Source organism: Neofelis nebulosa, chromosome 7 (genome assembly GCF_028018385.1).
Source record: "Neofelis nebulosa isolate mNeoNeb1 chromosome 7, mNeoNeb1.pri, whole genome shotgun sequence".
Classification (NCBI taxonomy): domain Eukaryota; kingdom Metazoa; phylum Chordata; class Mammalia; order Carnivora; family Felidae; genus Neofelis; species Neofelis nebulosa.
Window position 1 is genome coordinate 126,300,281 of NC_080788.1, and position 12,728 is coordinate 126,313,008.

The window sequence follows — 12,728 nt, forward strand, 5'->3', positions numbered from 1 at the left end:
GATTCTGGAAAAGGCAAAACTATAGGGACAGTCAAAAGATCTGTGGTTGCCAGTGCTGGGGAGAGAAGGGGATGAATAGGTGGAGCACAAAGGATTTTGAAGACAGTGACATTACTCTAGGATATAGTAATGGCACCTAAATGTCATTTATACTTTTGTCCAATCTCATAGAATACACAACACCAAGAGTGAATCCTAATGCAAACTATAGACTTCAAGTGATAATTATGTGTCAAGGCAGGGGTATCAGTTATAACAAACATACTTCCATTGTGGGGGGGGGAAGTTGATACGGGGTGGGGAGGGCAGGGAGGCTATGCATGTGTGGCAGCTGGGGGCACAGGGAAAATCTCTGTATCTTCTGCTTAATATTGCTATAAACATAAAACTAAAAACACAGTCTGCTTTTAAAAACTAGATGCTAAATCATGATTAGCTTATTGAAAACCTGTAGGTCAAGAAATAAGATGACAAGAGCGCAATGTAAGAAATGCAATTCTGAAAGTGGTAAGTATTTAAGGAAGATCAAAAACAACCCACACATTTGCAAATCACAATTGTACCTCTCCTAAACCTCCAGTCATCTCCTTGTTCATCTTGATGGTTTGATTGTTGCTTGGAAATCTGAGACACTTGATGCAGTAAACCCTTTCGATCACCTTCTGCTTTCACAAGTTGTGTACGGAGCTCTTCTACCTAAACACGTATAGTCAAAAATGAAACTTGTATCAGTTTTCAGTGCAGGAAAAGAATAAATGAACTCACAAATTATTGTATATTATTTTTTCTAGGGAAAAAAATTACTTCTCATGGGCTTCTGTCAGCACAAACTGAAGCCCAGTTAACCTCCTTGTTATGCCAAGCACAGTGGAACAGTCTCTCGCTCCTTTTCTTTATTTCTCCCATTACTTCCACAGAGAATGAATGTCTTTTTCCCCTTCTGTGTGTCTATCGGGACAAAGAATTTGACACACACACACACACACACACACACACACAAAATTAAAAAAATAAATAAATCCCTTATTGTGAACTCAGTGCACTCCACCACTATTAACCGAAACCACCTACATAATCATTTTTATATTTTTTACTCCTTCTCTTTCATGTGAATATGACCTATTGACTGGTAAACTCAAGTGAAAAGATCACAATTTAGCATATTATAATATCAAAGTACTGTTCAAAATAAGTGAGAAATAAATGCTGTTGAATAAACTATAAACTCATTGAGGTCAGGAACTATGTTATTCATCTGTATTTCTAAAGACTAGCAAATTGCCTAACGCATAGCAGGTATGTCTCCAGTGACCATTAAGCAAATTAGGAGTATCAAAAGACTCAGTTTAAGTCAATGACAACCTGAATATGGTAATCTCTTACTTCAAAAGATGAGATCAGAAATCACAAGTCAGAGTACCAAAAAAATAAATAAATAAATAAATAAATAAATAAATAAATATCAGAGTGTAAATGACTACAAATATAAACTAGAAAAAAAGAAAACCTGAACTCTGCCAATATTAATTCCACTGTAACACTGGCTGCAGAACAAAGTCAGTGAACATTTTTAAAGGTTTTGTAAATTAGATGTTATGATATATTTTTAGCATTAATTGTCAAAATGTAATACTTCTTCTGAGCATCGAAGATGCCTGACATTTCTGCCTACTTAGCATACTATGTAGTGAGTTATGCAAGCCACACCTCAAAACAGAAAAAGGTACAACTGCAGTTTCTACCAAACACTGACAGGCGATTAGAAACACACATGCCCTTATCCAATGTAAGATGACTACTTCAAGTTATTGAACTTTAAATAGCAGAAGAACCAAACTCTCATTACAGGCTTATGGGCTACAAAATGCTATGCTTTAAAATTAAGCTTTATCTTTGGTTAAAAGGAGCAGGCAGCATTTTGAAAACCATAAATATAAGACAATAATGCAAAGTAACTTGAATATGCAAAGGTCTGTTTAATGTATTTTACTTCTTCCTTCACTCTCCCAATGCCTCCTTGAATAAAATTAAACTCCTGGGAAATTTTTATCTCATGCATCCAGTCTCATTTTTACACTGGTTATGCTAGGAGAGGTAAATCCTAAATTGGAGCAGCACTCGCTATCACAGTGGGAACTTGGGCCAGTGCTTTGTACTAGGTTTCTCTGACTCTTCCTGAAAGGATTTCTTCTTTTGCTTATGCGTTTTAATATACATTCCTTAGGGGGCGGAAAAAAAAACTTCTAGACCTAGGTGGGATCTTCTACCTTTCACAGAGACATTGAATAGAAAAGGCGACTCAATCCTAATTTAATTTTTATCTTTATTCTTTAAAGTTTATTTAAATGTTTATTTATCTTGAGAGAGTAAGCACGCATGCATGAGTGAAAAAGGGGCAGCGAGGAGGAGAGAGAGAATCTGAGCAGGCTCCTTGCTGTCAGCGCAGAGACGAAAACGGGGCTCGACATCACAAACAGCGAGAGCATGACCTGAGCTGAAATCAAGAGTCAGATGCGTAAACGACTGAACCACCAAGGGACCCCAGTCCTGATTTAATTTAAAAGCAGATTATCATAGCTTGCATAGATTTACCTGATGCAGAAGTGTTTCTCTGCTGCCTTCCGACTGATTCAATAACCTTCGAGATAGCTCCAATTCTTGTTCAAGCTAGAGTTTCAACAGAGGATAAAGAAAAATGTCCAGTGGGGCAGAAAATAACTAAATTATTATAGGTATAGTTTAAGAGTAGAAAAATGGAAACGTTTTCAGAAAATATTTACAGCTAACAGGAGAAAACATCTTGCTATCAAAACATATTGATGCTTCCAAGAAAATAATGTTATTTGCATAACAACAAAGTGAACCAGACCAGACCTCAGGGGGTCTGAGTTCTAAGTCAGTTCCATATTAACTATGACCCTCTTTTCCTTAGGTCTCCTTTCTGTCATCTCTAAAATAAGGACTTTGTATTAGACAATCTCTGAGATTCTTTCCAGTTCTAAATCACTGTAATCTAAATTCCAAAACACTTTTTTTTCTTTAGTACATGTAATGTCATATGAACTGAATTAGAATAAAAACCTCGAGGACCCAATGACTAAAAGTATATTTCATCTAAATGGTGATTTTGTGTATTCATAATATTCTAACGTTCCTAATATTTCCAATATTTGTAACATTCCTAAAACTTAAAAATATTTAATCTCAGAATAAGATACTTAAAATTTCCTTAATATAGTCATAAGATAAATATTCACAGAAAGTGTGCAAATACCTACAAAGTCTGAATGTGCCTAGCTTCCTACAAGCTGAAAAATCTAAAAGGATGTGAAGGGAAGAGGAATGTGCCAACCCAAATTAGGCCTCTTTGGCATACGGATTTTTGGGGCTGAAGGCAATCAAGACCCAACAGACTCTAGAAAAGCTTTTACCTCTCCCTTAATTGCATTAAAGAATTTAGAGAGGGAGTCTGTACCAGGAAGAGAGCTATTCCCAGAGATAACTTTTTATACCTGAAAGACTTCTCTGTAAGACAAGGCAAACGTTTGTTTACCAAACATTTGCTCTTCTCATCTTCCTATGAATTGTTTTCCTCTCCTTTGAAGCCCCAGACCTCTATCCCCTTTTCCTTAGCTCAGCATGGCATGTAAGCCTCAACTCCCTGTCTTTGAGGCTCTTATTTTTATGCAGCTTCTATACATACAAAATCAAATTTGTTTTTCTCCTGTTAACCTGTCTTATGTCAACTTAATTATTAAATTAGCCAAAGAACCGAGAAGAGTAAAATTACTTTTTCACACCTACAGATGGGACACATGTTTGTTAAAATTCCAGAGAATACATATGTTAGACATGTTTGCATTTTGTAACAGTAAGGCTGTTCTATGAAACCACAAACTTACATTAAGGTGTTATTAAGTGCTTAGATTTGTGATAGTTATCCTAAATTATTATTTCACTTGACCAAACTACTTTCTATATATTAGTCCTTCAAATATGGTCCAGGTGGTAGGTATGGTTATCAAGGAGTAGCATAATGGGGCATTGTGTTTCTGTATCTTTGCTGTGGTGACAGCAACATGAATCTATACATGAGATACAACTGCACAGAACTACACACACAAATGAACGCACATAAAGCTGGCGAAATCTGCATAAATTCTGTGAACTGTACCAAATCAGTTTCTTGGTTTTGATATGGAATGACAACTATGCAAAATGTTACCACTGAGGGAAACTGGGTGAAGGGCACATATTACCTCTCTGCACATTCTGTCTTGCAACACCTTATGAATCTGTAACTATTTCAAAATAATTTTTAAATCTGGTTATACAAGTTTTAAAAAAAAATTATACATGTGGCCAATAAAATACCATATTCTAAAAAAAAAAATAATAAGGTATGTATACAATCACAGAATCCACACAAAATATTATGTGACTTGTCTTCTTTTTTTGAAGAAATAAAGAGGGAAGGAATCACACTTCAGTCAAAATGGCTTCAGAATCTACCATGGCCCATACTGGTCACGACCACTGGATAATTCTGGCAGCCTCGACCCCCAAAGGGCAAGCATGATGACCTGACCTAACTCGCTTACCAGAAAGGCAGCATGGATGCATCATTTAACTTGACTAGGTTGGTGAATAAAAATCAAGAAGCAATGGTAGATTTTTAAAGTGATATGGAGTAAGAATATTACAGCGGGGGCAAATTTTCATTTTATCATCGGGCTCACCCTTGAATCTATTCATTTGCAAACTGAGGAGAGTTATCTATCTTCTAAATTCCTTTCTAATTCTAATGCCCTAGGCTCTATAGGTTTGCAGACATGAATACATGTCAAAAGTCCTTAATATCTAATGAGAATAGAGGATTCTTCCTGTAGGTTGCGCCTACGCCTATCTTCTATGATGAAAATGAATATATTCACAATACCCATCCTTTAAACAACAAGTCTTTTTCCTAACCCTTCAGCAAAGTCAAGCTCCTTGCATGTTCCAAGTTCGACTCGCCTCTAGAAAGGAAGTGGCCAGGTGAAAAGGTAGCAAATGACCTGTACACGTTTCCCAGACCAAGCAACAGAGAATGGCAGAGCCATCAACCCAAGTGATTCCATATCAGAACATAAAGGCTTCACTGTGTCTTAACAAATGATCCCAGGGACAACTTTTAAGACACTCAACAAATATCACTGGCTCCAAACAGCATTACTTTCTCAAAATCTTACCTGACTCTTCTCAGTTTCAGTCTGTCTTAGCTTATTTTTCATGGCTCCCTCATTTTCATCTGCTTTAGCTTCTTGTTTCTTCAGTGCCTAGAATGAAAGATAAAACAAAAATGTGTATCAGTCCAAAATCCATAGAAAACCAAAAGACACTGTTAGGATCTGGAATTTACAGAAGACTATTACAGATCAGTGGAGTATGCTCATCAAAGAGCCACCAAACACTGGCTGCTCTCGCAATTCTCTTGGGCTATTTGCTGTTCCCTCACATCTTGTCCACCCTCGTTGTTTACTTTCTTTGCACCTTCTGGAACTTCCCCACAGGCTTCTAAATCTCCCTCTCCAGGTTATGCAAAGCAGTGTGCCTCTTTTCCAGTTCTCAATTTCGAAAACTTAAACTCATAACCACACCCAACACCCCTACATTCCCACCCCTGTAAAGATCTATCAGTTACCAGAATTAATTCCCCTTAAAGGGCAATGTGAGAAATTATTTTCATGCTTAGGCTAAGAAATATTTAATCTTCATTTCTTATAATTAGTATAAATATTAATACTTTTACTTGATGCGAAAGAAATAGAAATCGATAAGCTGAACTTTAATTAAACAAATTGTGTTTTATAGTACATGGAATTATGCCTCATAAAAACATTAATTCTTGGGGCGCCTGGGTGGCGCAGTCGGTTAAGCGTCCGACTTCAGCCAGGTCACGATCTCGCGGTCCGTGAGTTCGAGCCCCGCATCAGGCTCTGGGCTGATGGCTCGGAGCCTGGAGCCTGTTTCCGATTCTGTGTCTCCCTCTTTCTCTGCCCCTCCCCCGTTCATGCTCTGTCTCTCTCTGTCCCAAAAATAAATAAAAAACGTTGAAAAAAAAAAAAATTTTTTAAAAAACATTAATTCTTCTGAAAGTCAACTTTTTAAAAATCTAAATTTCCATATATGAGATAAATGAATAAAAGAACCTCTAATTCTTTTGGCTACCTAGGAATATGCAATAAAATGTCCTTTCCTCTTCACTTTCTACCTTCCACATCTGACCAGTTAACTTGTGATATCTCTTTTCCAAATAATATACCTTTCTATTATAGCTCTACTTGGTGCCCAAAATGTTATTTAACACCCCCCTTTTTTATTTCTCCTTTTACTCTACAGATATAGAAGTCTTAGAAAATTTTAATCAGTGAGAACTTAAATACTATTGTTTTCAGTAGAGGAACAAAAGTGAGGTCTTAAGGAGAACCCAAAGCAAATTACTACGTTTCCACCACATCACCTAGAAATGTGATTAAGTTTGAACATCAGACCATCAGTCAGTAAACAAATAAACACATATGCAATATTCTAGCCCAGACTACTGAATCTATTTTCTACATTACATAGTTTATAATGAAAGACAAAGAAAGAAAATCTAACTCCTAAGACCCCATACATATATTTTAATGCACTTTAAAAGTCTGAAAACACAAATAACACTCAAAGATAAAGATTTTTAAAACTAACTGAATCGAAAATACAAGATATTTCTTTAAACCTTAATAACAAACTTTAACTCATTTACTACCTTTTTAAGCGTATAAGGCGACACTAGATTTCCTTCCCATTGACTTAGATCAAGAAACTGAGAATTATATTAAAACTGACCCAGTAAAAGCAGTTATAAAAGAGGGAAAAAATCACATGCCAATGAATTTCTATTATTATGTAATTTTGCTTTTTAAAGCTCATTTTTTCCTTAAAAGCAGTTTAGCTATAAAGCTATCAGGTACCCTGCTCCAGGATGCAGACTGTCTTTTACATGTTTAAGATTACAGCAACAACACTGAGCCTTAATAGTGGGTCCCTGGGGCACATTTAAATCTTTAATAACAACAATTTTTCTTCTTTTCCTTAAGTATACCTATTTCCATTAAAAAGACTAACATATTGAGTATTATATTACTGTAGTTCTTTGAAGGTAGATGATTCTGAATTCTCAGTTATTTATAAAATCGGGGGGGGGGGGGGGGGAACAGCCTTTTCTTTTAAAAAGTAAGGGAAAGGAGAAAGGAAAATGTTTGTAGACATCTCATCTGACCATAAAAGCACTCACAACTTTGACAACAGGCATGTTTATGAAGAGGCTCTAAAAAATAACACACTCAAAAGTAAAGAACAAATAGGGAATTAAAGGCCCTTTGTCTACTGTAAAGGGACCAGTCAGCTTGGGTAAGAATGAAGAAGCTGGAATGAAATAAAGGTCCTATGATAACTCCCACACAGGCCACTGAAATGTAAAAAAAAAAAAAAAAAAAATGATGAACATAAACTATCCTGTCTCATCCTCATCATTCAGCAGTGCTACAAGTGCATGCCTTTGGTCACAAGGGCAAGAACATGTAGATGACTCACTGGTAAACCAACCAGACTATAGAAAAACAAGACTGTGCTCATATCAAACAACAGGTCAGTAACATCACACCTGAAAAGGTACAAACTTCCAAGTCAGATTTCTCCTCCCAGTAACAAAGAATGAAGAAGTCAAGTCACTGAGAATTAGAAAATTGTTGCTCTTACTATATATTTTTAAAGACTTTTTTTTTTCCTTGGTGGGGGGGGGAGTTAGGTTCACAGAAAAATTGAGAGGGAAACTGAGTTCCCATATACACCGGTGTCTTCATACAGGCATAACTTCCCCCATTATCAACTTCCTTCAACAAAGTAGTGCATCGTTACAACTAATGAACCTACACTGACACATTATAATCACCCGTAATTTACATTAGGGTTCATTTTTGGTGCCATACACTCTATGGATTTAAACAAATATAGAATGACATGTATCCATCATTACAGTATTATAGTATATTTTCACTGCCCTAAAAATCCTCTGTGCTCTACCTATTCATCCCTTACCTCCCAAATTCCGGCAACCACTGATCTCTTTACTGTCACCATGGTTTTTCTTTCCCAGAATGTCACATAGTTGGGATCATACAGTATGTAGTCTTTTCAGGCTGGCTTCTTTCACTTGATAATATGCCTTTAAAGTGTCTCTATGTCTTTTCATTGCTTTATATCTCATTTGACTATGCTTTTTATAATTAAATTCATGTAGGTACAAAATAAAAGTCAGCAAATATTTTAAGCTTCACGATATAATGCTATTCTAAGCCAAATAAGACCACATGAACTATAAAGTTAAAAGTTGTTTATATTTATGTATATTAAAATTTTTAAATAGCTTTAAGAACATTTGCTTTATTTCAAATCAAGAAAAAAAAAATTACTAAGTACTTAGTATGTATAGAATACTGTAAATAAGAAACTCATTTAACTCCTTTTTTTTTTTTAAGATGGAGATCTGGTGTCTATTTCTAAAATTCTTGTTTGGAAACCTAAATCACAGCTCTAAAACCATCAAACATCAATAGAATAATACATATTTTGAAAAGGAATATATATGCATAATGCAGCAGGATTTTATTGCTCAGAACTAGTACTACTCACTTAAATTAACAGAGATTTTATTTCTGTCAAGTTCTGTGAATTTCTAAATTTTGTTTTTTCCTAAATCAAGTTAGAGATTCCTCCCACATGAGAACTAGCTCAAGTCATGGAAAATTTTAGCCTTTAAGTTCATCCAGTTGGGGATTATCTGTGCCAACAAAAACCAAGCAAAACAAAAAAAATTAACTTTCTTTTTAAGGCAGAAAACAATGCATTCATATTCTAAATCCCTAAACCAATATCTAACTTAAAAATAGCCAAACAGATTTTACTTAAATTGTTCAAAGAAATTTATTTTTCAGCCATAACCAAGGAACAAAAGTTCTATACCAACATCTACCACTACAAAAAAATAAATAAATAAGTTTAATAAGTTAAAGTAGAAATTACATGATAAAGTCCAAAGAGAATCCAACTGTAATCATTACTATTATAACACCATACAGATTTCCGGGATATCAAAGTAAGGGGGAAATTCTAAAAACTTGTGCCAGTTGAATTATGTGTATTTTCCAGATGGAAGTGGTAAGCACATAGTGCATGGAGTCACAAGATGCAACCATTCCTGTTTTTCAAAAGGCAGAGTAATATCAAGTATCATGTAGTTAAGTAAGATTTATCAGTAGTTAAGTACATTGGTATTATTTCTGATGGTAATTGTAATCCTTAATGACATTCTTTAAAGATACCTGAGGTTTTGAAACAAAACTCAAAGCTTCTGTTTGAGAATGGCCCAGATGTCTTTTCTTCTTCTTTTTTTTTTTTTTTTTTTATTTTTTGTCTTCTTATGCTAAGGTGTTTATTTTTTCAGGAATCCAAAGAACTTTTATAGAAATTATCGTGGGAGGACAGATAGACACTTATTGCTGACCTATAAAGGAAACTTACTGTTTTTACTATGTCCATATTTATGGAGTCTATGACTGGCTGGGGCAGGCACCCTGTGCCCACAAAGCCAACCAAGGTCATGGGTTCAATCACCATGAGAGCCAATTCCCTTTGTTCTGTTCCATGGTCATAGTCTTTACCCTAAACCTTAGCCAAAGGCCACATAGAAGAATAACTAGGCCAGAGATCCTGGATGAATCAGCAAGATCCACTACAATGACTATAAAAATAACTCTAAAGTAAAACCCCTACTGACTACTGTCAAGATTTCATTCTTTATATGTTATTAAATTTGCCAATATGCAAAACAAAATCTTAATCACTGCCTACAAAGTTGGTATGCTGAAAAGACATACAAGTCTTTTGCCTTCTTTAATACAAAAGCAACAATGGTAATGAGTATTATTCCTTAAAATGCCATTGCTTTTACTGGAATGGAGTTTATTTTTATGCAATCTTTTACTTAATAAAAATCTTGCAAGTAAAGTTAAATGTGAGCCCAACAAGTGCACTTTCCAGGATTTCCTTCAAAATCCAAAAGCAAAAGCTCTTAGTGGAGGGTCTGTTTTTATCTGAGTAGTTTCCTCTCAAAAAAGAGACTCACAGTTTTATTAGAAATCCCAGAGAGATATGACACTTCATCTGACTTTCTAATTACAGGACAACTGAGTTAGAATTGTTGACAAACAGAAGATCACAGATAATTATAAAAATTTAATTTAAAATCTCTCAAGTTTTATTTGTATTTGAGCAGAATACCCTGTAAATATACAACATCTTTCACTGTTTACAGTTAGGGGATGTTATTTTATGCTTCTGGATTTTTTTTTTTTTTACCTTTTTCTAATCAAAATAAAACAGTACCAAGTCAATGAATAAGTCTATCTGTAGCAGAGTGGTCTCTGTTTACACAATATCACTATGCACTCAGTAGCTGCCCAATAAATATTAATTGATAATGATGGAAAAGGGCTTTATAAACAGATGGTCTAGGATAGATTCACTGAAAATGTAGATAGAAACATTACACTCCTCAAGAAAAGCACAAAGTAGAAATTAAACAAGTCCTGCACTCAGAAAATCTCGGTCTATTGTCAGGCAGCTGTTCAGTCAACAGAAGCACAGATATTTTTCATCATCATAGCATTAGCGGCATTAAATGTCTATTTGCATATGGTGCTACAGAGGGACTTGCACAGATCCATGCTAGCCTTATTTGTTACAGTTTATGATGACAATATTGGCAACAACAAACAAGTACACATAGCAAAATAAATGTGATTAAACAATATTTTAAGATGGTACGAACGAATATATGGTACGAACATAAAATGCGTCAGACTTAAATGCAACTCACAGCAGCAATAAGAGTATTTATTTATAATGCAAACTGCAACTATTTCCAAACAGAATGTCAGGTGCTTTACAAGAACATCTATACATATGCTTAAATAACAGGTGAAATAAAGAAAGGAGGGTGTCTGGGGGGCTCAGTAGACATCAGCTCAGGTCATGATCTCACAGTTTATGGGTTCAGCCATGAATCCAGCTCTGCGCTGACAGCTCAGGTTGGAGCCTACTTTGGATTCTGTGTCTCACCTATCCTTCTATGCCTCTCCTCCAGTTGTACTCTCTTTCTCTCTCTCAAAAATAAATTTTAAAAACTTAAAAAAGAAATGAGCCAGAGACCATAATGGCCATTTTGGAGAAAATAAGAAATGGCTCTTTAAGAACCTAGAGGGCAAATGATCAGGGGAAAAAAAAAAAAAGAAAGAAAAAAGAAAAAACGAGGATCAAAAAAATCACAAGAGGGCTAACTTAAATGAGAGTAGAAATAAGGAAGCTACAAGCAAATTGATCAATCCAGGAAAATATATGGAAGAATACATCTCATTCAAGGACATGTGAATAATAAGAAAATATGTTATCTACATTGGAGGATTTGGAAGAAAGGTCACTGAAAACGGAGAGGTAAAAGGGGACAGAAAGCACATTATAAACATTTAATAATTAATAGTCTTAGGTAATATTTTCTTAATAAAGTAAAAGGCCTAAGAATAGATGACATAAGTGTTAATTATACAGAAATGAGACTTTAAGAATTTCAGGACAACTTATATCTATACATCATCTCATAAAACTGCATCCTTCAAAGGAATCCAAAGGCCTTTGCTGGCATGTTAACAGCTGACATATTACTTCTATGATGTAGAAAATATTTCTACCCTACCAACTTTTGTTTTATCAACATTAAATAGGCTTCTGAAATATATCATCAAATCTGGAATATTCTTTAATCTGACCAGCTATCACTATCAGTATTTCCCAATAAAAGAAAGGGAATATGGCTTGTGTAAGCTGTCTATAATATCCATGGGAAGTTTACTCTGTTAATAGAAATTCAAGTACTGAGTGAGTACAAGGTTGAAAGAGACAACATAAAAGATCTCTTCCAGCTTCTCTTCTACAAGGAGTTTTGGGGGAAAAGATATTTTCCACAGAAAAGATGTTAAAAGTGTTTTAGTGTCATGTGAAATGATCAAAGCCTAATAAAACAGACTTATAGGTTAAATCAGCAGGGAGGGGTGCAGGAGGCAAAGAGGTAAATCAAGAAAAAGACTAAGGAAGAAAACTGGAGAACATGATATATCTTGGACTTGCACATTTCAAGCTGTGCCAAATAGTGTTCAACCAGCTTTCAAAGACAAATCCCATAATAGACCATCATTCTTTTCCATCTATTTCCTTTTTAACAGCATGGTAACATTAATGGTTCTTTCACAACCTTACAGAAAAGTGTTTACTTTATCCTTGCAAAAACATTAGTAATCCACAGGTAACAAACATAAAAGAGAGAAGAAAATAATTAACATGTCACAAAATGAGATAGAACAATTTTGAAATCAAAACTACAGTGAGTCAGAATTTAAATAAGAATTTCAGCCACAGATTGGTAAAGTGCTTATCATGTAGCAATAAGCAATGGGGCAGAATCACACTCATGAAAGAAATGCCTACAGTGATCTGAAAACACAAAGTCTCAGCAAAAATGCCACTTCTTCCACCCAAATTTTCCCAAAGGATCAAGAACAGGGAATTATTTCCCCTCTGAGCTACTCTGAAGC

The 12,728-nt window shown here is 35.1% G+C and overlaps 1 protein-coding gene across 7 annotated transcripts in view; it reads right to left on the reverse strand.

Moving 5' to 3' along the window:
* Positions 1-12,728, reverse strand: part of CEP128 (centrosomal protein 128) — a 385,845-nt gene that overhangs the window by 301,498 nt on the left and 71,619 nt on the right. For all 7 annotated transcript variants that reach the window (XR_009264662.1, XM_058739903.1, XM_058739906.1 and 4 more), the window contains 3 exons: positions 5,232-5,318; positions 2,593-2,667; positions 564-696 (listed from right to left, as the gene is read on the reverse strand). Coding sequence is in view for 6 of the 7 variants with exons in the window: in XM_058739903.1 (XP_058595886.1) it covers positions 564-696; positions 2,593-2,667; positions 5,232-5,318 (295 nt within the window). In the remaining variant the exon portion in view is untranslated. The remainder of the gene's footprint in view (positions 1-563; positions 697-2,592; positions 2,668-5,231; positions 5,319-12,728) is intronic.